Here is a 26,224-nt window from a genome sequence, read left to right as displayed (position 1 = left end):
TTTCACACCTTTTGATATTTCAGCACTCATCTGTGTGGGGACACTCATATTTTGGATTAACAGGGGCCAATTTTGATTTAGTGAAATTCTAGGGCCTGCATTATGCAGGATGTCAGTTTAGATGGTTATGGTCCCTTCTGGCCTTTCAAACAAACAATAAAACCAACACTATGAATGTGTTGGTTGCTTTTAATTACTTGGGGTGTGGGCACTCACACTATGATTAGCTAGACAGACTATTACAGTTTCACATACTGCAGAAGATTGTGTAGTATTAATGCACAGCCCTAGCCTAAAGTGCAGTACCCATATGAGAGGGGAGAACAGGCAATCATGTGAATGCAAAGAGTATCTTTCCTGCCATGCTTCCCCCAGGGGCTGCTCCATGTGTCTCAGCTCAGGATATTTAAATTGCAGTTTACCCACCTTTTTCAGCTTTCACAGGATAGCTGATATTAGAGGCTTGAATTTGACATTCCCAGAGCTATGTTTATAATTAATTGCTTTACCTCTTGTTGCTGTGATATATTAGATACTGTCAGTTTGAGAAATCATATTTGATATGGATCAGGAAAGGGGAAATTTCAGAGGCAAACCAGCATCTCCTAGTACTCCTTTAGCAGCAAACATCTTTATTCTGACCAAAGCGTATCCAGAGAAAAGGCAGAAAAACACAACCCCCACACCACAATTCTGGGGGTGAGGAGGATTCAGTAAATGGTGTGTAGTTGTCTAATTTGTGGTCTCCTTTCCCAGGGCCGGCTCCAGGCACCAGCCTGGCAAGCAGGTGCTTGGGGCGTCCACTCCGGAGGGGGGCGGCACGTCCAGCTATTCGGCGGCAATTCGGCAGACGGTCCCTCACTCTTGGTCGGAGCGAAGGACCTTCCACCGAATTGCCGCCGCAGATCGTGATCGCGGCTTTTTTTTTTTTTTTTTTTTGGCTGCTTGGGGCGGCCAAAACGCTGGAGCCGGCCCTGTCCTTTCCCATTACCCTATTCACATCACAAAGTATGCACTTGCACAGAACTTCTTGTCAAGATGCAGATACCATGGTCATATGACAACAATCAGGTTGACACACGGACCACACAGCATGGGGAAATAGTTTTTACTTTGTATAATGACCCATCCACTCCCAGTCAGTTTCCCCATGCTAATTTCCCGCCCCCCCCCCCGATTACTCACACCTTCTTGTCAACTGTTGGAAATAGGCCATCCTGATTATCACTATAAAAGGTTTTTTTCTCCTGCTGATAATAGCTCACCTTAATTAATTACTCTCTGTACAGTTGGTATGGCAACACCCATTTTTTCACGTTCTCTGAGGATATACATCTTCCTACTGTGTTTTCCACTGCATGCATCTGATGAAGTGGGGTTTAGCCCATGAAAGCTTATGCTCAAATAAATGTGTTAGTCTGTAAGGTGCCACAAGTACTCCTCCTTCAAGTTAATAGGACAGTGATCTCTACTTTGCCTACATCTTATGTAATGAGGTATCCAAAACTGAACACAGTATTTTCAGCTTCACCAGCACTATAAAAGAATACCTACCTTTGTGACATAATGCCTTTAGTCTTGAATCATATCATTTTGCTGATATTAAAATTCATCTAGCGTCTCTTTCAGAAGTATCGCTTTCATGGTCCATTCCTTTAAAAATGCCTGTCTTTTAGCTTATTTCCTTTCTCCTGCCACCACCACATACCCTAGGTGTAGCCGTGGCATGGATCTTTCCAAATTCCAAGCAAAAAAAATTATTGACCCAACCATATATATAAAGAGCAAAATAACGTCTTTAGTTTTTCAAATGCTGAAGATACTTTTGGTTATTTTATAAGACTAGTGTTTAGTGAAATTTGCTGACTAACCAGGCCTGCAGTTGTATTATTTTCAAACTCTCTTCCATTTATGAGGGACAAGGAACTATTTTATCTTTCCAATGAGTGCAACAAACTGTTTACTGTGCTGTATCCTGTTTCCACCGGGATCTGGCAAATCATCTCAAAAATAAAGTCAGATTGAGCGGGTCCTGAGCTGATGATTTTATTCTGGGGAAAAATCCCCAAAGTAACTCCGTTGCAAGCTTTTACAATTTTGCTGCAGTTGCAGGAAACATTAATTTGTAGTCTGCATTTCCACAGAAAGATTAAATTCAATGAGTCTATGGCAGTGTGCACCAGTAACATTTACTTCAGCATTTCAACCAGTACATTATCTAAACTCTTCAAGAGCTTGTTGGTGTATGACAATGACATTTCAACACTACAACTAACACTCTTCCCAACTGTCTGCTTTCTTATGTCCTCCTGGGTTGCTAGGGCATCGCTCAGTAAGAGCAGGGACACTTCTCATCTCTAGTTAACTAATAGCCAAGGGTTGCATGGAGTCAATTTTCCCCTCTACCTCTAATTCTGGTACACCACTACCCCAATATAACACGACCTGATATAGCACGGGTTCGCATATAGCACAGTAACCCCGGGGCTCCGGCAGCGGGGCTCGGGCGGTGATTTAAAGGGCCCAGGGCTCCTCGCGGCCGCAGCCCCGGGCTCTTTAAATCACCGCTGGAGCTCTGCCGCCGCTACCCTGATATAACAGGGTTTCACCTATAATGCGGTAGGGATTTTTGGCTCCCGAGGACCGCGTTATATCGGGGTAGAGGTGTAGTATGATTTTCTCCCGCCGATAATTAATTATCTTCCACAGAGAAGGGCTGATTAGTAAGGGAGTGACTGGTCATCAAGGGAGGTACCTCTAAAATAAGCTCCACAGAGTGCTATGGCAAGATGAAGCAGAACGGTAGAAGACAGATTTATCAAAAAACTGTTTCAGCTGGGAAAAGTCAAATCTGTTGGGAAAGTTGTTGAAAGACAAGGTAAGTGAAGTAATATCTTTTATTGGATCAACTTCTATTGGTGGAAGGGACAAAGATTTGTGGAGTTGTAGGCTTTGGCCTGAGACCCAAGAAGTGTCTTTGCGAATGCCTGTTAGGCCAGCTATAGATACTTATTGGAGAATCAGACTTCTAGACCTATGAACGGGAAGGGAGGACTTAAAATTGTTCAAGAAGCTCACTCACTGCTCCTCAAGCCAGCAGCTGCCTCCTCAAGCCATGAAGAATTCAGCATGTGCTTTTTGCTGCAACTTTCTCAGAGGCAGATGAAGAACAGGATGGCATGGAAGAGGGACCAGCAAGTCATCAAAACAGTGAGTGAATGGTAACTCTTCTTTCCCTTGGATTTACCTACAAACTGTACAGTTGGGTCACATATTTAAAGGCTATCTTTACACGTTTGGACTCAAAGCCTGTCCAGTGTTAAAGGTTACTTTTGAATTTTCATATTCTACAAAGCATGCATTTGTCATATACTCTTCTGCAATTGAACTTTACAACCAAGATTATCAAGAACAGGTGCTTAGGTAGGCTCCTAATCGAGTTTATTTGAGCTGCTGAGTTTATTTGCCCAAATATGGATGTAAGAAGCCTTATGGACCAGAGATTTCAAGAACAGGAACCTAAAATCTTGGCCTAGTATCTGTAAAAGTCTATAAACGAGACAAATTCTAGTTCTGTAACTAGGTATACAGTAGTTTCCCTTTCTTTCCCAACACACTCAACCCAGATCGTAGACTTTTGGCAGTATCCTGTCACTGACTTTCAAGCTCCTTACATTAAAGTAAAGCTTTCTCTGAAATAAATGCCAATACATTCCCGATTTAATTGTAAAAATATTGGCTTCTCAGTTTGAGAATTTTGCATCTTATCCAGCTAATAGTTTTAGAAATGGATTAATTTTTTGAATGTTTTGAGCAATCACTTTTAGTGAGTTAACGATTTGTAAAAGACAGGCGCTCTTGAGCATTTTACCCTTCAAGTCCCATTGACTTTCAATGAGAAGTCCCATTTTTCAAAGTGACTCAGTTATATGGGAGCCAAAGCCCTTAAGTCATTTAGGTGTTTTTGAAAAATTTACCATACTTGTGTAATTGCTACAGAAAGTATGGATTCCAGGAAGAGGTTAAATTGTGTCTCAAGTATAAAAAGATTGCTTAGAGCAGAGGTGGGCAAACTATGGCCCACAGGACCGTCCTGCCCAGTCCCTGAGCTCCTGGCCCGAGAGGCTTGCCCCCGGTCCCTCCCCCACTGTTCCCCCTTCCCCGCAGCCTCACCTTGCTCCGCCGCAATGCTCTGGGCAGCAGGGCTGTGAGCTCCTTGGGCAGCGCAGCTGCAGAGCCGGGCTTGACCTGGTGCTCTGAGCTGCGTGGTGGTGGTGGCGGCGGCGGCATGGCCCGGTTCCAGCCGGGCAGCACGGCTGTAGCGCCGCCAGCCACCGGTGCTCCAGGCAGCGCGGTAAGGGGGTGGGGGGATTCGATAGAGGACAGGGGAGTTCGAGGTGGTGGTCAGGGGGCGGGGGTGTGGATAGGGGTCGGAGCGGTTGGGGGGGGGACAGAGGTCCCGGGGGGGGCAGTCAGGAAGGGGGGGTTGGATGGGGTGGCAGGGGGCAGTCAGGGGCAGGGGTTCCAGGGGCAGTCAGGGGACAGGGAGAAGGGGTGGTTGGATGGGGCAGGAATACCAGGGGGGCCGTCAGGATTGAGAGGGGGGGTTGGATGGGGCAGGAGTCCGGGGGGAGGAGGGGGGCAAGATAGGAGATGGGAGCCAGGCCACAACCCCCTCCCCTAACCGGCCCGCCTTACAATTTACGAAACCTGATGCGGCCCTCAGGCCAAAAAGTTTCCCTGCCCCTGGCTTAGAGCATGATTTTTTTAAAAGTTGTTGTGACATTGCCTTAAAGTTGACTGAAGCTACACTGTCATTCCACGTGTATGTGACAGGCTGGTTCTAGTGACACCACATTCTAATGTAGCAAAATGAAAACCGTTACCTTAACACCAAAACTAGAGCCGAGCAGATGGTACAATCACATTTAGAGTATAGCAAGTTCCATATCTTTAATCAAGTCCCAGGTGCATTTTCCATCTCATGTATATGCCAAGAGTCCAAATTTAACTGATTTATCTGACAAATTTGACGTGCTTTGTCTTTGATAGTTACCTTGACAGGTAGTAGCTGGCAGAGTATGGAAAGATTTGCCATTGTTATCACAAAAACGATATTTTCCCTCCCACTTTCATTCCACAATTAATAACTGATCGTATGCTTGGTAAAAAAGAAAAATTAAATTACTTAAAAATCTATTGCCAATGACTGCACAAGTCTTTGTCCTGAAAATGTATTTAGTACTGAATAGGCTCAGATAAATGATTGACTTGATAGGTTTTGGGGTCAGAATCAGGAAATTCCTTTTTAACTTCTTGGAGAGGATTTTACTGAAATCAGTGAACACTGATTAGCAGTAACCACAAACATAAATGACAAAACCAAGATGTCACTGTTCTCGATAAAACACTTCCCAAGGGGGCCTGGTCCACATATAGTTTATTGATGTAATAAAAACAATACAGTTAGTGTTAGATCCAACCACATAGAGAGAAAGAATGAGTGAATGAAAAATGTGTACAGTACATATAGGAAATAAGATGTTTGTGAGACAACTACTTATTTCAAAATAAAAAGGTTTCTAAAATATATTGAGTTATTGAAATCTACATGAATACATGGATGTTAACAGCAACAAGGTGCATAAAACCAAAACATCAAATATTGAACAACTCAACCATGTACTAGGCAACTCTGCTAACAATGCATGATGTCTTACGATCTGCTTGAAATATCACCGATACCACACAGGGTAAGCAAAACATTTAGATTTAATCTCAGATACACAATATTAGCATGAACTTCCACAACTACAGGTAGGGATTTTTTTGAGCTGAAAGTGACTACTTTAAGAACATCAAACCCTCTCTGTAAATTAAGAGAATGTATCCAAATAAAATGCTGTTATCGTTCTTTCCAGATAAAACCCTTCCCTTTTACTTAATACTCATTTCAGTCATAAGCATAATACAGCATTTAGGAACACAGTTTATATTACAACATGACTAAAACAATGACAGCCTCAAGAATTAAACATGATTTCATAGGCAAAAAAAAAAAAAAACCCTCAAAGATTCTTCTCCTTAAAAACTAGTTTTATAAATGTAGACTATATTGCATGAGGAATTGCTGGTTTGTTTGTTTTTTAAGAAAATATATTGTGCGATTGTGGCTACAATGCACTGCTGAAAAGCACTGTTGTTTCATATAAAAAAATCATTAAAATAAAAATTTGTTTTAAAATAACTGACAAAGCATACGCCTTCCAACTACTTACGAAGAGCAGGCGGGAAGTATTGTCTGTTTTACTGTGTGACATTTTATTGATAGGATTCTTTCAATGAAACTCTCCAGCCAAAAAAAAATAAAATAAAAAATAAATACTTTTTTAAAAACAGGTGCATATTTCAAAGCTGCTATTGCGAGGATGTTTTAAATGTAATGGACTTAAAGTGTATGTACCAAAGAATTATGAAAATGCACTATAATCTGAGTTGTTACATAAAGAATATGAGAAAAAATCTGTCAAAATAAGTAAAGTAGAAAGGGGATCGAAACGGAACTAACTGAATGAGTGCAGTATTGTAGCCAGGCTTCTAAAATCAGATATAGAAAATATAAATAGACTGCTTTAGGTGATGGTTCTCCAGTGTCCAAAAAAAGAACAAGTATTGTGAAAACTCAGTTAACTTGATCCAGAGCTCTGAGCAATTCTTCACCCTGTAGCAGGTTTCTGCTGCCTTGTATGGGAGCATTTACTTCACAATCATAACTGGTAAGTTGTGGTAGTCCAGACTCATCCATTGACTGCCCTAGGAGCTTACTTGCTATATCTAAAAAGGAAGACGATAAAGATAAGGGCACATTACTTACTGTATTTTACATTTCCCAAATTAGCGTATGGGGGAGGCAAGTTCCATTAGCCAATACAGCTTTAATAATACTTAATTGCCCCCTTCCCTCCCACACACATTAACACTAACCAGTTGATAACAAGATGATTGTCTTTTGTCCCACTCCATTCTGGCCATTAGATTTGCACCCTTTTACACGTTTCCAACAAAGTGATGCATTCGCTCCACAATCTTCTGACTGCTGGAATAAAGATCCCTTAAAAAACAAACAAACAAAAACTTATTTTTGCAGATCATGTATGCAAAAATTTCCAGAGGAAATCAATCACCAGTTCTTATCACTATAGTTACTAACATGCTGCTACTATCTAAAACTGAATTCATTTAGTACCTGGAAGAGAAAGTTTAAGGACAAATTAGTGTAGACTGATGTTTAAAAGTAAAAGGGAGTTGTTTTTTTGTTTTGTTTTTTTTCCTAAAGCAAAAGTACACACATTAAGAAGGAGATAACCTTGGTTTTAATAAAACCAAACACCCTCAAAATTAATGTGTGTTATATGTATACATACGCCCGCCCCAGCCACTTCTTACTACTTTTGCTGGTCACTACCATTGTCTGAGCAGGCCGCAGAGTTTACTGAAGTGAATGGAAATAAAAAACATAGGAGAAGAGAGGAGAACTACTATGGCATTACTACTGTTCCCAATCCCCACGGGCACAAAAGTTTAAATGATTTTTATATCTAGTTATGTAAATTTTGCTCCCACACGCCAAATTATCTTGTGTCCCGGATCAGCTGCCCCCTTTCTTTTGTTCTCATTGCCAATGTGTAGGGCCCTACCAATCTCATGGCCATGAAAAACAGGTCAGGGATCATGAAATAAGCCCTTTGCCGTGACATCTGATCCTCCCCAGCCAGAGGCTCCGGGGAGGGACAGGATTTCTTCTTCACTTGCAGGGCTGCTCTCAGAGGGGATCAGACCTACCTCCGGGTACCTTTTGGGTTGGGGCCCCCACGGTTACAATACCATGACATTTCAGATATAAACATCTGAAAATGTGAAACTGACCAATTTTAAAAACCCTCTTGCCATGAAATTGATCAAAATGGACCCTGACTGTGGTAGGGCCCTACCAATGTGGAATCCTGACTCATTCAATCACAGCCGTGGCTCTAGAATCACTTGTGACAGCAGCAGACGAGAGATTCTGGGGTATAGGAGAGAGCAGAAGGCTGTGTGTCTTCGTAGGAAAGTTATTGCTTTCTGGACTAGGTAAGAAAACATGTCTGCTAAACCAGAAAGCAAGACAAAGGAAAAGCCAACCATCTACAGAAATGCTTGGAAGCTGGGGAACTGCTGGCAAGAGTGCTAATACTGGTGCCCGGATTTGGAAGTTCTGTCCTTTCTCTGGTAGATGGCTGTTGAACATGGAGGGGTGAAGACAGTGGAATGCTGTGATAATCTTAGAGACTTAAAATATTCAGGTATGTTGCTTTTCACTTTGAATTACTTCCCTTTTTCACTAAGAATTTTCTACATATGTGAAATCTATATAAACAAGAAAAACTGCCTTTGGTGTAAAAAGATTCAAATGAATGACTCAGTCAGAAGATTTAAACATTACATTTTCATAGGAAGGTTAACTCAGCCACATTGTACCATAGCTAGTATATTTGTGTGTGCAACATAGCAGTTCACATTACATTTCCTAACTTCTGATTCATTCGTTTTGAAATCTTATGACACCAATGTCTTTTTCTTTTGAACTAAGAATAAATCTACATAGCAAAAGAATCTCAGAGCCTAGCTATGGTGCTAAAAATAGCTATGTAGATGTTTGGGTTCAGAGGTGGGCTTCAGAGTTCAATCTCCAGCCTGAGCCTGAATGTCTACACAGCTATTTTTAGTGCTGCAGTGCAAGCCCCCTGAGCCCAAGTCTGTCGATCCAAGCTCTGAGGCTTGCTGTGTAGATGTACCCGAAATGTCCTTGTTTAAAAAAAAAAAAAAAAAAAATTACATAAATAATAGACAAACGATAGTCCAGTTTCTCTTCATACACAGAGCTATGGAATGCCACACTGACAGGACCATAAAATCTTACCTGTAGCTCTATGAAACCAGGATCTATATTTACATAATCCTAAAAATATGAGATAGTATAAACCTAAACTTAGTGGCAGTTTTCTTTTACACATGTGCAAAACAGATTTCAAATGCTTACAACTCCATTTGGGGCAGGCTGTACAAGCTGGTTTAGAACTAGTCCTCAGTAAAACCTAGACCCAGGTGGTCAAACTTACTGATCCTCCGAGCTGCATATGGCAATTATCAGAAGCTTGAGAGCCATGTGCCTGCTGGGGTTCGGGGCTCCAGCCCTGTGAGAGGCGCCTGCTCAGGGTTTCGGCCCTGAAAAGTGGGGTGTGGGGGTGGGTGCGTGTCTCTCAGAGCTTCAGCCCCACGGGAAGCACCTGCCCAGACTCAGGCCCTCAGCCCTGCTCCTGCTGAAGCCCTAAGCCCTGGCACACGTGCCCCACAGGGCTGAAGCCCCGAAACCCCCCTCTCTGCTGGACAGAAGCCAGAGGTGACGGGTGAGGGGGAACACATGGAAACCTTTGGCGCCCCCCGCCCCAGATTTTTGCCAGGGTTTGCCATCACTGCTTGGTCACATGGTGCCACCGGGCCTCCTCCCTGCACAGCAGCTGCTGGAACCAGCAAGCTGGGAGCTGAGGCTGTGGGGAAAGTCAGTGGCAAATAGCTGGGAGCTGCAGGGAGTGCCACTGATTTTGCTGCTGCCTCTCTCAGCAGAGCTAAAGCAGCTGCCCCTCCCTGCAGGAGCTACCTCTCCATGTGGATTTAACACCTGGGAGCTGCAGGGAGGGACCGCTGAGGGTAAGAGGGGATGGTGTGCGGGGGATGGGGGGACGACCTTTAATTTGTGCCCCCCCCTCTCAGCGGGCACCAGTCATCTCTGGCAGAAGCCCCTAGCCCCACCCCCACCCCACTGCAGGGCAGAAGCTCCGAGCCCCCTCCCCCCAGTCTGGTAGGTGGAGAATGGGTAGTGGTCTAACTGTAAAAGAGTCGCATGCGGCTCACGAGTCACGGTTTGGCCAACCCTGACTTAGACACTAGAAAATTTAATCTTTTAAAGCACCACCTTTGAGTTACCCGTGCAAAAAACGTGTTAAAAAGAGTAATTTTCCAAATACATGGACAGAAAGAAGTTGCCTTTAAGCAGAGACAAAATCAGTAATAGAAATTTTAGCTAAAAGGCGAAATTGAGAAAATTATAAACGTGAGAAAAAGGGGATGAGAGGCACTGTATAAATGGAAGCCTTAACAGAACCTTAATTATAGCAGCTGGCTTACATTGCAATACACGAAGCTAGCATAGATCATTTGCTATTTTGTCAGTGGTGACATCTGTTGAAATGGCCTAAATGGGAAAAATATGGCAGCCATAGCAACAATATGTAAAACGAAGGCAGCGAGGATCATTAGAACACTGATGGAGAACAATAATTCCTAAAAGGCTACCAGGAAACAAACAAACAAACATGCATGCGAATGCAAAGAGTAAAGAGAATGAAAATACAATGTTAATCTTTTTATTTATTTTTTTTAAATAAAACATTCTAAGAGACGCTAAGGAGAATAAAAACAAGAGTCTCTAAATTACATAACAAAAAGCTGCAGGAGCTTTACAGAAGAACTGGATGTACAAGTTTTCCCCAGCCTTCTGGGAGACAAGAGGTCAGATAGCCAGTAGACAAAATATAAGCAGTCATTCCAAAGCCAGGAGATGATGTAGGGATAATTCGCTATTTAGAAGAAAACACGCTTGCACTCTAGAGCATGCGAGCCTACATCTACAAAGCAAAACAGAAAACAAAATCAATAAACCCTGGCAGCAAGTCTCAGAGCCCGTGTCAACTCACTCAGGCTTGCAGGGCTTGTGCGGTGGGGCTAAAAACGAAAGTGCAGGCATTCGGGCTCAGGCTCTGAAACCCAGCCAACCAGGGAGAGGATCTTGGAGCCCAGGCGCCAACCAGAGCCCAAATGTCTATACTGCTATTTTTAGTCCTGCAATACAAGCACAAGTCAGTTGACATACGCTTTAAGACTTGCTGCCATGGGGTTTTTTTTGCTACGTAGACATATTCTAAGACCACACTTACATTACAGAACATCAAAGAATCAGAAAGTCTCGAGACGCATACCACTGTAGAGAATTAACTTGTGTGAAGTTTTTTTTAAAAATGGGATTTTATTTGACAAGTGACATAGGCAATAAGAGATCTCGCTAAATCTATTTATATTTGTAGGATTTATACATCCTTCCAAATCCGTGCTGCTCCTGTTCCAGCTCTTTGCAAGGTCTCTGATTTTGAGGGACATGGAGGTAAAGTTTGAAATAGCAATGACACACATTGTTAGCAGGTGAACATTGTTTTTAGTCTCATGTTCTTACAATGCCTTATTTTCTACTTAAACACATTCCAAGAGATTGTTTCACAAATGAAAAGTTTATCTTCTATCTAACTGAGACATTTGTCTGGGTGCAGAGGGTAGTTTAAAACTATTTTGATAGTGGGAAAGAATTGAAATCAAGGGTTTTGCATCCAGGAAGACATAGGATGTTATTAACTTAAATGATTACTTTGGTCACAGGATTTTGCTGTATTGCACTAGCTAAAGTCGAGATTCTGTATCAATGGTTAATTCTGGAAACAGTAAGATTACAACTAATTTTAAAAGAACAATAATACCAAAACTTACAATTCCCACTGCTTGAAAAAGTGAGCCATCATAGTCCATCTTTCGCTTTCTCTGAGAGTTATGCAAAGCTAGCATCTTTGGATTCAGTTCTTCATCCATTGCAGCAGATCTAAGAAAAATGGGTTCAGTCCGTTAAAGTTCCTACTATCCTCCAGCCAGTCTTTTATAAACACTTTGTAAAATAAATATTTCACAGTGACAGTCAGTTATTTATGTGTCCTAATTTTCTATGTGAGTGATTCACTGTTTCAATGTATGATTAGAAAGAATTCTAGCTTTAAATCTTGCTAAGTCAACTACTTCTGATCTTAACATGGAAAACTGGCTGTCCTTTAAAAAGTTCCTCTCTACAGAAAAACAGAGAAAGCTTAAGTATGTCATTCTCCTGTCCCTCCTTTGAGAGTGGGCATGGGGAGAGCAGTGTCCATGCACAGGGAAAGCTACTTTGTTTTATCAAATGGATTGAAATTCTGATTTGGTGACACTGTATGTCATGATAAAAATCGGTTATGGATGCCCATAATCCATATTACTGAAGTACAACTTATTTTAAACATAACATCTAAGCTTAAGGCAGTCTCTGCACCACATCAGAAACTGGGCAAGAAATTGCTTATGCATACCCTCTTTCAGATGGCCTACTGGACTGTTTTGTTTGCACAACTCAGTATGAAGAGGAGCAGAACAAAAAATATGAACAAGAATGGTTCAATTGTTTGTTTTCTATACAAAGACTTGATGTAAATACAAATGCGAAAAAGGTTCTGGGAAATCAACTCCAGTTGCTGTCTAAGTGCACTAAACTTAAAATCTTCTTTTAAAGCATAAATAAAGGTATACAGCTTGTTCAAAAAAGGGATCAAAGACGACAGCAGATAATAAAGCTCTACTGTACAGGCTAGAGAAATATATTACAGGTCTAATTTCTTCAAGATTAATGGGTAACAGGATTTCAGCTTCATTTTTAAAATACCTTTTACTCAAAGTGACTGTTAACAAATTGGGTGTTCCTGGATAAGATTTCTCCATCTGGTCCAATGTTCCTTTTCCAGCCCTGATTGGAGATGCAGTTCGACTTCGATTTGCACCATATGGTGATGCTGGGGCGCTGTTGGTTTCATTGATTATGAGGACAGGAGACTGAGAAACAATGAGAGTCTTAATGTCATCCATGCATTCTGTTTTCACTGGTGTTACTTCCTCAGCGGCAGTAGACCGTGCTTGGGTTTGCTGAAATATGGTATTGGTGGCCACACTCTGAGAGCTGGCGCAACCACTCTCCAGTGAAGGCGGCTGATCAAAGGATCGTAACTGGAAGTCGTCATCCATTGGGATGTAAGGAGCTAACATCTCCAAGTCTAAATCAGTTTCCTGAAAGAATAATAAAATGGGTAAATAAAGTTTCTAGTGTATCTGTGCAATACCCAAGAATGCCTTAATGATCTGTAAATAGTCTGCCACTTCCTCTCTCCCCAAACCTCTGGAATAGTGCTTTGTGAGCACCATTTTTTTAGATCTCAAAAACTATTTAGAAACCAGCTACCAACTCTTCTTTAGTTTTCAGAAATACTGCTCTTGTATTTAACACATTAATTTTAACATTCGATAAAATAAGCATACAAATACTGCACTCTAGGATAGGCTTAAGATGACACGCAAGTTTAACTTAATGTACATACCTGAGTAGAGAATGGATTTTTCGCTTCTGTGTCTATTGCAAAGAGTTTTTCCACTAATTCCAGCTTAAACTCATTAGCCATATCATTATCCACGTCAAAGCAATAGTCATTGGGACTACGGGGCTGTCAAGACAATTCAATTCAGTTTTAAGTACAAATTTTCAATTGGTTCAACATTGTGTTATTTTGCATTGTGTCAAGAAACAAATGCAGCAAGGGTGGTTTAGGTTGGACATTAGGAAAAACTTCCTAACTGTCAGGGTGGTTAAGCACTGGAATAAATTGCCTAGGGAGGTTGTGGAATCTCCATCACTGGAGATTTTTAAGAACAGGTTAGACAAACACTGGTCAGGGATGGTCTAGATAATACTTAGTCCTGCCATGAGTGCAGGGGACTGGACTAGATGACCTCTCGAGGTCCCTTCCAGTCCTATGATTCTATAGCTTCACTCTAAAAAAAACATACAACGTGCAACCAAACTATAATTGCAAAAATTTAATGAAAACTCAATGGGACTGGATAGTATTTGCATTCATCTAAATATGCCCAGAGTTTTCACTATCATCAGTTTTAATAGATTGCCACAGTTTGGGGATGTGGGACAGGTATAAATGTGTCAGAAGTTTATACACTGATTTGCTGTAACTCACTCATTAATTGCAATAAGCATATCTCTGAATCCTAAATTCCTTAAAAGATGTACTCAAAGCAGTTACACATTCATATGCACTTTTAATCTCTAATTTTTTAAAAAACGGAAAATATAGCTTTCAAACTGAAAGGTAAAGTACTCTTTTATTGACAGGTTATGCTGTAAATATAATTTAACGTTACATGGCCACAATTTAGAAATACAATCCAAATAATATGCAAATACTCTAAAAACTCTGTTCACACCACTTTGACTAGAGATATTTACTCAAAAGCCTACTTCACATTTATTTTGATGACTGTCTTCCCAAATTGTATGACTGACCTCAGGTGAACTTTGGTTAGTGCTTGCATCAGAAGGGCTGGCTGGCTGGCCTTGCCTCTGGTGGCTGGAAAATGCAAGTTCTAGTGGCTCTGTGTTTGGCTCCAGTTTTGATACAACTTCTCTATTGAGTGCAGGGTCAGCATTGCTACGAAGTGGCTTTGTAATTTCAGAGGCAGGAAGTGGGGACATTGCCAAATTTATATTCTTCAATTTCTCACTGGATGAGGGGAGCATTACATCATTATACAAAGGAACTTCATCATATTGTTGCTCATCAGACTCTATAAAAATTAAAAAAAACCATCAACCTAAGTAAAAGCGCGGAGTCTGTCTATGGACCTCATTAAATAACAGCAGCTGAAATAGTTTTTGTTAGGCAAGTGATATTGGCAAGTTATTTTCTAATGTTTATTTTAACATACACGAATATTATTAATCAACAGGGTCTCTGACTTAAACACAAACCCACCATTACTGCTGAAATCTAAAGAGATAATCGTGTCTCCAGGAGCTGGTGCGAGCAAAGTTAAAGCATCTGGTTCCTTTTTAAGTTTTTCAAAGAGGCTGTTAGTATCTTCTAGGTCAGCCTTGCTGAATATTTTCATATCAGGAGACTCCACTGGTTTCAGCACGCACTCAGTTTGTGCAAGGGAAAGAAATAACTCCTTCTGTACAATTTCACTGTCAAAAACAAAAAAAGATTATTCTTTAAAGAGCAGCTAGCAGCTCATAGGAAGTTTAGAAACAATTCTGACAATTCTATTTTATTTCTCTTTGCTCATGTTATATGCGCAGGAGTTTTTAAAATTCTGCTATTGCCCATTCATCCCTCAAATTCAATCTTCTCAGCAACCAGTTGCGATAGCATAAAAGGATAACTTCACGTAAGTAATTAGGACAGCTGTGCTTTATGAAAATGTCAGTAATAAACAGATTAAAAAAAAAATACCAAACACTTATATGCTGTCTTAATGATTATTACAGATTCATTCACAATTCTGAAGAAATTCAAAAGATTTCCAAAAACAGCAAGTTGCAGTCAATATTAGCAATGCAGTTATTTTACCAGTGAAAAGTTAAAAGTTTTGAGTAAACAAAGAGTCACACTGATGAAGAAACAGGAGGAAAGATTATATTTTAACTACTAATGCTTTGTGACAGAGTTAAAACACCACTGAAAAACTCCAGACAAAGGTATATTGAACGCCAGACAAAGGTCCATATCTCGATTTACATCTACCTAGCCCAGGGGAGGGCAAACTATGGCCTGCGGGCTGGATCCAGCCTGTCAGGGCTTTCAATCCGGTCCGTGGGGTTGCCAGCCCGTGGCACAGCAGGGCTAAGGCAGGCTCCCCTGCCTGCCCTGGCCCCGCACCGCTCCCGGAAGCAGCTGGCACCATGTCCTTGCCTTAGCCCCGCTGCCACCCTGGAGCTGCTCGAAGTAATGGCGCCGGGCCACAGCCCGCACCCCTCCTGTGCCCCGCACCCTAACCCCCTACCCTGAGCCCCCTCCTGCACTCCGCACCCCCTCCTACACCCCAACCCACTGCCGCACCCCTCCTGCAGAGTCCATCCTCATTCTACATTCAGATTTCCCCATTGACATCAATGGGAGTTCTAGGTACACATTAAAGAGTAACTCTACTTCCCAGTTTATTGCTCCCTTAACTCTGTATCTGGCAATTTTCTAGGCAATTGCAAAGCATTGCTTATAAAGGAGATAGTAAGTGCCAGAACGTATCTAATTTGAGGTCAGATCCTTTGGGCTTTGGCTTAATCTATAATAAAGAAACATGCAAAAAGTGTTTAACTACTCACAGCTTACCTCAAGACGTAATTTACGCACACTATGCACTGTGGTTGGGAGTTCTTAGTGCTGTATATAACAGTTGCTTGAGTTTCAACCCAGACATATCCACCATGCTTAGCAAGCATTCTGTACTGTCCTGTAGTCACTTGCCCTTTAGTGAACACTAAAGCAGAAAGGTCAACTTTAGAATAATGAAGTGGCTTTTTATAGCTAAAGCAAAAATATACATTAATCACTTCAGATCCACACTTGCTATTAAAAACTTTCAAGTAATTCCCTTCCTACCCCCACCCCCACCCTCCCTATCTTATCTAAAGGATTCATAGATTCTAGGACTGGAAGGGACCTCGAGAGGTCATCGAGTCCAGTCCCCTGCCCTCATGGCAGGACCAAATACTGTCTAGACCATCCCTGATAGACATTTATCTAACCTACTCTTAAATATCTCCAGAGATGGAGATTCCACAACCTCCCTAGGACTTAAATTACAGAGAGTTATAGGTCTGTCTTTCTACTTACTATCATGATGAGTTTTGGTCAGATGATCAGAGTCCAGAGCATGATAGTATTCATAGATGGAGTGTCCCAAGAGTTCTTCTGGCTCATATCCCATCAGCTCTGTAATTCTTTAAATTGAAAAGAAAAAAGAAAAAAGGTTAAGTGAAAGCAGAAATAGAGAAGTAGATAAGAATGGCCCTACTGGGTCAGACCAATGGTACATTTAAGCCCAGTATCTCATCTTCCAACAGTGGCCAGTACCAGTGCTTCAGAGAGAATGAAGAGAATAGGGTAATTATTGAGTGACTCATACAGTCGTCCAGTCCCAGCTTATGGCTGTCAGAGGTGTAGGGTCACCAAGAGCATGGTTCTGCATCCCTGATCACTTGGCTAACAATCATTTATTTTGATGATTAGATGAATAATTTAATGTAGATGTTAATGGCTCTAAAGATGCAATCTCTTCCAAACCAGAAACTCCCAGATGAATACATTGCCAGCAACAGTGGTGCATGTAAAATGACAGTTTTCCTTTCAAGCAGGGTTAAACTGAGGAAAACTTGTCTCTTCTGATGTTCGCCTAGCTCAAAGATCTCATAGTCCTATTCCACTAGTATTTCGAGGCACAGTTTTACTACCAGCTGGAATGTTCATAACCCTCCACTTCTGGTTATTCAAATCTAATCTCAGGTCTTTATACATCAATTTTTTTCTTATTAAATACAGGACAATGGGGTACAGGATGTAGTATGCAATTTGTGCTAATACTATATTCACACACCTTGTCTCTCTAATACTATATTCAGAAGTTAAATCAAACATAGATAAGACATTATACCTGCTTCAGCACTATTTTATTCTGTAATTGTTTTAATTCTGTAATTGTTTAAGAGGAATGAGAATCTGAAATTTCAGCAATCCTAACTTTTACAAGTGAAAGTCTTTTTGGATTTAAATCAAATCATATTCCCTTTAACCACTAGATGGCAGCGTTGTACACAGAACAAAAAAGAGCACTCAGTTTAACTGCCTATATCAAAAGAAACCAGAGAAACAGAACACACAGAAATGGCACTGATCTCACTAAATTGGCTGAATCAGTGCAATTTCTGCATGCAAACCAGTTCTGAGAACACAATTGCACTAACATGCAATATTTGCTTGAATCTAATAGCAATCTGATATAGCGACAGTTTAAGTTAGAAGACGCAATCTCCGACCACTGCTTATTCTATCAATAAGAAGCAAGTAGCATGCACTGCTATTGATTTGAGTTTTAAATAAAATGTTGTAAAGTTACTTATTCCATATTCTCAACTTGACAAGCTACGTTTTCAATATGAACCTGTTAGATAAATGCATTTTGCTCAGAAGTGGTCAACTGTACACATGCAAGAAAGGTTTATAAAGAAATATAAAACACTGAAATTAGCAGCATCCCAGAGGTGGCTGCACTTCACTGATGGGTAAAAGGGTATCTAATTTTTAAAGTGCCTTTGGATCCTTCTGGATGAAAGGTGCTACTCTGCCAATTCAAATTGTTCCGTAAGTGATGACTCCATACAGGAATTATTTCCTTAATGTAGTAAACTTTTCAGGTTTAAAAAAAAACAAAACAAAACAAACAAACAAAAACTTGCTTTTTACATAAAATATATTGACCAATTAAAAAAAATGACAAGCTAGTAAAACCTGAAGTATCACATATGAACTCAGTTTTATAGATGGATAAAAGTTAAGAAATAAAACTACCCACAAATATAAAAACTAAAATAATGCACTGAATGTTTGTCAGAGCTTATATTTGGCTTTACCTTTCATCACAATACGAAAATTTCATATCCAGGCTGTGACGACTGAGGAATGTCTTGCTGTCCAAAGGGACTTCAATGTTTGATGGATGAGGGATAGGTACACAAATCAACACCAAGCATGTCATGGGAGGCTTTTTATATCCACAGAGAGTCTGATTATTGCAGGCATCATACACACGAACATGCCCTGTACAGTGAAGTACCTACAGGGGGAAAAAAAGCATTTAAAAACTAAGTTCTGTATTGGAAAAGGAGATTGACATTACAACGGTTATAATTTCATAAATGGGCAGTGGCTTTCCTCTCTCCCTAGATGAACTACTGGTGTCAGTACTCAAAATGCAATAGCAGCATTCAAGCATGTGTGTGACATCTGCTACAGTTACGTAAAAAAAGTTTCCTCCCCACTTACACTATGCACATTAAAAATGTTAAGTTGGCTACCAACTTTTTTCCCTTTTTGGTGCTCACTGAATTTATACTAAAGTTAATTGATTCATCTTTGAAAATTGCCTCTACAGCCAACAGATGAGTGCAATCACTCATCAGTGGCACTGTGCATTAGCAGATGGTGTTTGATTGCTTATGTTTCAAATTGAAACACAGACAGAAGACACAGCTTATATTTCTGTTTGAAACAGAGATAGAAGACAAAGCTGTATTTTGCATTCTTTGTGGGGATGAAGGTGGAAGGAGAGAGTTCCATCATACTCCAAATATTCCTAAAATACAAAAGCCTGGCAATCACTTTCTGCCTCCCTATAAGTCTGAAGTCAGAACTGTTTGTATAACTGGGGATTTGATCATGAGTATGTGACAAACTGAAAGCCATAGAAAAACCTTTCTGAACAGAGTGCAGTCACTGGATATATAAAAGTGACCATATTTTATCTGGGAAATAAGATGGATCCATTTTAAGAGACTCAAATTAGCTATATTTTATTCCAGTTATGGTGTGGGGGAGAACCAGCAAAAGAGGAATAATAATGCTAGGCTTCTTCACAAAGTTAACCACTTTAAAGTCAATCAGAATCAATCATCATGATGTAATCCTAGTTAATTTTATGCAAGAGCAGGAAGCTTCACACAAATATTTTAATAATTATTAGTGACTCCTGACTTAAGTTGAAAGGTCAGTATTAAAAAGGTTCTCTTATTTTGAAAATTAATTTTCAGTTACATCCTAGATGTGTTCTAAGTTGCAGTGCAGCATATTTAAGAACTTACAGTCACAAGAGTGCACTGTAGGTTTTACCAAATCAGCAAGAAATTGGAGAATGCCACATTGCACTGCTGCAAGCTAATTATTTTATACTTTGTTCCAAATGTGGATACTTGCACCTAATGAGATCTGAAAAGCAAAGGTTCTAGTCATATCAATATTCATGTATACCCCATGGTTGATTACCTTCCACGTTGCAGACTTTATATTTACTGTCCTTCCCCTGCTGGTCAGTGTACACTTCATTCTGAGGAAAAAGCTACGCTCTGTATTCTGTTCTTTGCCCTTTTTCACAGGACCTAATAAAAAATATTAAGTGAAATGTGAGTATTTCATCACCTTCACAAGCTTCAAATAAGTGCAGCAAAACTAGCTGTGTGACTAGAATAAAGGACACACAAAAGTAGAGATGAAATGGTTATTTTTATGTGAATGATGCATGCTGGGAGGCCTGACCTCATTTTGGATATGAGGAGTTTTCGGGTAAGTTTTTACTCTGAGATGGGCAAAAGAAATTGCAATGCTGGTCTTGCAAAAACAGCAAGGATAGGTTCAAGGTCCCATTTATAGTAATCCCCCTGATTTCAAGGTGGGGGCAGATGGAGAGAGAGAGAGAGAGAGAGAGAGAGAGTTAATGTGTATTGTTTCCCCCTCCCCCCCCCCCCAATCTCTATTTTAAACTCACAGGAAATTAGTCTGAACCCTCTTCACACCCAATAGCTCATGGTCAGTGGAAGGGGGGGGGGGGGGGGAAAAGAGGGCTAGATATATTGTACCAATTTTGGCCTATCTTTAGGTTTTCTGTATTTAAAAAAAACAAAAAAACAAAAAACAAAAAAAAAAAACCACTACACCTCTACCCCGATATAACACGAATTTGGATATAACACAGTAAAGCAGCGCTCCGGGTGGGCGGGGCTGCGCACTCCGGCGGATCAAAGCAAGTTCGATATAACGCGGTAAGATTTTTTGGCTCCCGAGGACCTCCCGAGGTAGAGATGTATTTAAATTCAGGATTAATAATCTGCATGATTTACTGAGAGTAACATGCTGCTGCTGCTGCACAGAGGTCTCCAAGGCTGGGACTGAAGCTGATGCCTAGCCACTCAGGGCGGGATTGCTGTTGAAGGAGCATCACGACTCCTTAATAATGGGTACTTTGCTCTGTTGTAACCCTGAGCAGCCTTTATTAAAACACATCTCTATACTATCTGGAACGCTACAAGGGATTTTACAGAAATTAGGGAACCATGGCCCCTTGCTTCAAAGAGTTTATAGTGCAAAGTAGAGAAAAACAGAACATGAAGATAGGCAAAGGACTGGGGGGAGGAGAAATAGGGTGAGAGAACTGTTGAAAGATTAACAGCTCTATTACACATCCCACCCCCAAAATTATTTCATTATAGCACCATGCTCATGACAGCAGGAGTTAAGATTGTGGTCAAGTCCATGTTACAGATTCAGGAATGTGTCTAAATATGAACTTAAAATTGTACAATAAGTATTAACCAAGTTTTGAAACACACCTTCGACTCCCTTGAAGTCAATGGAGAAATCTTAGTGCAACCTAATATTAATGGATGCCATTTTAGGTTACTGTACAAATCATCTAATTGTAGTGCACCTGGATTCATTAACAACAAACCTCTGAAGACCAATCTTTTTTTTAAAGCATTGTGTTAAAAATGAGAAGTCGGAATTTCAGAGAGGACTATTTCAACAGGAACAAACTGCTCAGATTGGGCAGACAAGGTCCAAACTAGGGTGACCAGATGTCCCGATTTTATAGGGGCAGTCCCGATATTTGGGGCTGTGTCTTATATAGGCGCCTATTACCCCCCCCACCCCATCTCAATTTTTCATACTTCCTGTCTGGTCACCCTAGTGCAAACTGACTTCATCAACATAAGCATAAGCAGCTTAGTGTGTTTGTGAGTGGAAACACAGATGGACAGATAAGGTTTGGGGATGGTGGAGGAGGGTTAGTTTGCAGGAATGCATTCATAATGAGTTCATGCCACCAATTCAACCTGGTACAATTTGGAAGCTTACAGAATACAGGCTCATTCTAGCATACGTTACAGGTATGCAATAGTTTGTTCATACTCTAAAGACAACACAGTTACTATGATATTCACAGGAAGAAAAATGGATAGAATGCACATGTTCAGAGGATCACAGCAATAACATATCAACTCTAAGTTTTTAAACAGCACACAGTTTCTGGGTGCATGAACTAGGCAAAGCATATTCAGAAATCTACAATTTACGATCTCACAATACGGACGCTCCCCGACTTCCGGAATGGAACGCCTTGCGTAAGTCAAATTTTGCGTAAGTCGGGGATGTATACCCGACACTTACGCTTCCCCCCCACCCCCCCGCCAAAACCGAAACAAACAAAAAAAACCCCACCGCTTACGGGACTTACGGAACTTCTTCCGTAAGTGCGGGTTTGCGTAACCCGGGGAGCGTCTGTATTACCATCATTGTTACTTTCTGAATAATCTGTCTAAACATCTTAATGTGTGGTTCTTCTCCGAGAAGCAGCTGTTTAAAGATGGTACATTTACTGGTTCTTGCTGACTTAGATCTGTGCAAGTATTATATAAAAAGTTGTCAATTTAAAAACAACAACAATTCTGAAAACAAACTGGGATCTAAAACTAAACTGTGCTGTGATTGTCCAGCATTATTAATAAATGTTTCTGCTAGCCAAATGTTAACTTCAGTTACACCTGTACAATCACACACAGCAATATTTAGCACCGAGACTGTAAATGGGTTAATAATTCTGTTATATGTGAGCCAGAACAGAACCTAGGTTATTCAAAGCCATGCTAGCCTTGTAGCAATAACAAATCAAGACACACTTTTGTTACTGAAGTCAGGAAATAGAACTCAATTATATACAGAAAAGATCTTTTGAGTGAGGGGGTAGGGAAGCCATGTTGAAAACTGACTAATTTAGACATGCCAGAACGAGTCTACATTATATCTACTTATTATGAAACTGTAGTCTTTAAAAATAATTTATCTTTGCAACAGATCCATTTATATCCTGCTGTATTGAATATGGCATCTGTTCAATACACTTAATTGCTTCAAGTACAAAGATTCAGTTTAGCACTGGATGCATGGACCAGCGATGAGGGCAGGAAGATTTAGAAAATTCAGTATTAATATTAAAAAGGGCCTGTTTTTCCTTTTACACTGGCTTTGAACTAGTCTTCTCCACGGACTTCAGAGTCACTCCTGATTTACCTTGGTGTGAGAAAACAGAATCAAGTCCTACGCATTTTGATGACGTGTAGGAATTTATAATCATCCTCTGTTTAATCATTCCAGGGACTCAGGGTAGGTCTACAATGCAGCTGGAGGTATAATGTCCAGCTCAGATAGATGTATCTGTGCTAGCTTTGATCAAACCAGCGCACTAACAATAGCAGTGCAGGTGGCAGTCAAGGTTAGCGACCTGCGTACAATCCTGTCCAAGACCCTAGGTAAGTATTCAGATAGCTAGCCCACACTGTCACAGCTACGCTGCTCTTTTTAGTGTGCTAGCTCAATCAAAGTTAGCACAGGCATGTCTATCCAAGTTGGAAATTACACCCCATCTGCAATGTAAACCTACCCTCCGTGACATTTTCCCTGGAAATAAGCAGTGGCTTTGCTTGGCTGCCACATACCCAATATTTGAACTTTTTTCCCTATTTGCTGCAGTGGAAATATAGTAGTTCAATCGCATAGTCTACACTGAGCCTGCAAATGGCTGATGAGTAACAGGATTGTGGAAGTTTTAATTTTCTCTAGTGCAGTTGGAGAAAATGGGATTAGTGTGTTCCATTCTAGTACAGAAAAAAAAACCCTATCAAATATATTTTGTGTCAAAAAGACAGTAACTTCAGAATAAAGAACTGCAGTGAAGCAACAGCATAGTCAGAGACCAGTATTAGCTGAAGATTCAATTTAATTTAAATATTTTTGGTTATTCCAAAATTCATGCCAAAGCAAGAGGCAAGATCTAAATCATCTGAAATTTATAAAGCTACTGCATGATTCTTTTCTATACCTTTTCTGAGAACTGCAACCTAAATATAACTTCTTCCAGCATCCTGTGGAAAGATTTGCCCTGCACACACTCTCCAAGACCAGTACAGAAAAATACAGATTTATTATCTTCAAATTCTTCTACATCAACCAATTAAGATGTTCTTTACACTCATCCTACCTCTAAATGTTTCTTATCTTTCAGGCATTTTCATTCCTTCCATCTTCAATAATTTTATCTGAGACAATATTTTTTTTTAAAGCGCTACTGAGTAACTCGCATCTCTCAGAACATCCATCCCCCGAAGCAGCGTGAGATCTCGGGAGAATTTCAGCTCTTTCTGACACCTCTTACTATAGTGTCCCAACTAGATTTGTTGCAAGCTCTGAGAAGTGACGTGTAGCAAGTAGTTCTCTCTACTGACTCCTTTTTTCCCCTTCACGGTTATTTTATTCTTTAAATACCTTTGGTGCCTGTTCTAAAGAAGCCATAGAAGTCTCAGTAACCAGGTAACTGTGGATTCAGTCTTTTTCCTATTCAAGTAAATGAGGTAAACAATATCAAAACTGATAATATCAGCATCTGATTATACAACAGATAGGAACCATCTGTCATTAAATTAAAGAGTAGCCTCTTCTTACCATTTCTATGTGTCAGCATTTCTCTCAGCTCTTCATGGTCACATGGGTGGGTAAAATCGAACACACTGTGCCCAGTCAGCTCAAACTGTAGAAGTAAAAGAGTGTGAGTCTAGCTCTGAATAGTCAAGAATGTACAGTAGGCACAACATTGAAATTGCATTTAAAGATGTGTCAATATTTCACCTGAGTGAGCCCCATACACTTGTTCACATTTTCAGACATGTAAATCATGTCACCATCCTCGGAAAGAACCATGACAAATCCATCAAGGGCTTTTAAGTAAAAGCAATTCATCTCCTTCTCCATTTTGGCTTCTGTCTCCAGGTCACCTAGAAGAACCCATATTTTTATTGTTTTTTAGACTAACCTCACATCATTCACACTTAATTGCCTGATGCCTGAAGTCATCCCACACATTAATAGCTAGTTTGACAGGTTGCTCACCAAAGACAGCACAATTCTATTTCTGGGATACTTAGGTGGAGAAATGGTTGTCCTGATTAAGCATCTCACTTAAAAACATGAGCTTTCAAAGAGTATCTGATAAAAACTTAGTAATACCACATACTATGTTCAAAAATGCCAAAATGAAAGCAATGGTTGCAGCATTTTACCTTTATCTGATCTTTTTTCTTTTAAACTTTAACAACTTCTGCATGAAATGACAAAAGATTATGTCATTTGTATTTAACATCTTGGTAAATGTCACTTATTTACCTGGCACTGACTAGATACGTCCTCCATTATGCAGAGTTTAAACTACTATTATCTCACTTACGCAGCTGTCACTCCCCATCGCTACCACTAGGTTAGTGCTGTTTCCTGGAACATGTATTACTGAGGCATATCTTAAGTGGAGCACAACACATAATGGTTTTCAGTGGTTTCATTTAAACAGGGATACTCAAATTTAGCAAAACTAATCTTAGATCTACCAACTACATATCGGGTGCTGTGAGCTATCTTGGGTATGATCTACCTCCCTTCTCGCAAGGGAAGTAGGCAGAGTGGAGATGGTGTCAAGTTTTATGCCCAGAAACTCAAGAGCCTGATTTTTGTGTGCGTGTGTGGCTGGGGTAGGGGGGGGGAGGGAGAATCACAGCTGAGATTTAAAATAAATAAAATAAATAAATAAATAATAATGGTGCTGGTCTTTTTAGGGATCCAAGAGATATCAAGAATAAGTATGAAAAAAATGGAGTGTACATTACAGTTTAGGCCCCCTTCAGCCTGGCTGTATTTATTTACTCTCTCAAGGCCCCACAGTAAAAGGTAAAGTTCTAGTTTTTCCAGTGTCTTCACTGATAGCCTCCCTCCATTGGGATATTTTTAACCAATGTAAAAGGGATGGGGTGAGTTCAGATCACTCATACCCCTTTCCTGGCCTCTGTTGGTAAGCCACAATAAGTTTATTCACTTACTTGCATCTAACAGCTTTCTCATGCGTAAGTAGCTGATAGTCAGCCTCATAATGGAAGCCTTGTCAAGGTGTGCACTGACAGTATGAGGAAGAGGCAGCTGGTGAGCAAGTTCATAGAAGACCTCAGATTCCTTGCTTCTTCGGCATCTGGCTGCATCTCTAGACTTCTCCTTTCTGCGATCTGAACTAATCCTGTATGAATAAAATTTTAGATGATTAACATACATTGGAGGCAACGTTATCACAGCAAGACAAACACATTCCTTCCGCCTTTATATCTAAGCTACTTGCTAGCTGGTACATTTGTTATGACATATCTGAGTCTGTAGAAAGATTTAAAATATTCCATGTAAGGGCAGATACTATTCCATATCTGCACATGCATCTCTGTGACTTCTGGCACAGAAAATCCTCACAGACAAGATTAAACAAAAACTGATTATTAAAACCAAAATCCAGTTTAGACAATATGGATTGA

The 26,224-nt window shown here is 40.4% G+C and overlaps 1 protein-coding gene across 2 annotated transcripts; it reads right to left on the bottom strand.

Annotated features, from left to right (window-relative positions):
* Positions 1-5,423: 5,423 nt before the first annotated feature.
* On the bottom strand, positions 5,424-25,833 carry HIF1A (hypoxia inducible factor 1 subunit alpha). 2 transcript variants are annotated; one of them, XM_065402700.1, is made up of 14 exons: positions 25,748-25,833; positions 24,510-24,655; positions 24,327-24,411; positions 19,821-19,933; positions 18,413-18,615; positions 16,620-16,726; positions 16,116-16,263; positions 14,752-14,971; positions 14,291-14,569; positions 13,314-13,436; positions 12,608-13,005; positions 11,635-11,743; positions 6,985-7,111; positions 5,424-6,834 (listed from the first exon to the last, which is right to left on the bottom strand). In XM_065402700.1, exons 1-14 carry the CDS (start codon positions 25,794-25,796, stop codon positions 6,683-6,685), a joined length of 2,259 nt encoding a protein of 752 aa, XP_065258772.1. In that variant the 5' UTR covers positions 25,797-25,833; the 3' UTR covers positions 5,424-6,682. The 2 variants fall into 2 exon arrangements, with proteins under 2 accessions (XP_065258772.1, XP_065258771.1); XM_065402699.1 differs by having other exon boundaries at positions 14,291-14,571; positions 14,760-14,971.
* Between the last annotated feature and the right edge of the window lie 391 nt (positions 25,834-26,224).

This window comes from Emys orbicularis, chromosome 4 (genome assembly GCF_028017835.1).
Source record: "Emys orbicularis isolate rEmyOrb1 chromosome 4, rEmyOrb1.hap1, whole genome shotgun sequence".
NCBI lineage: Eukaryota > Metazoa > Chordata > Testudines > Emydidae > Emys > Emys orbicularis.
This window is presented reverse-complemented; position numbering and strand designations above follow the sequence as displayed.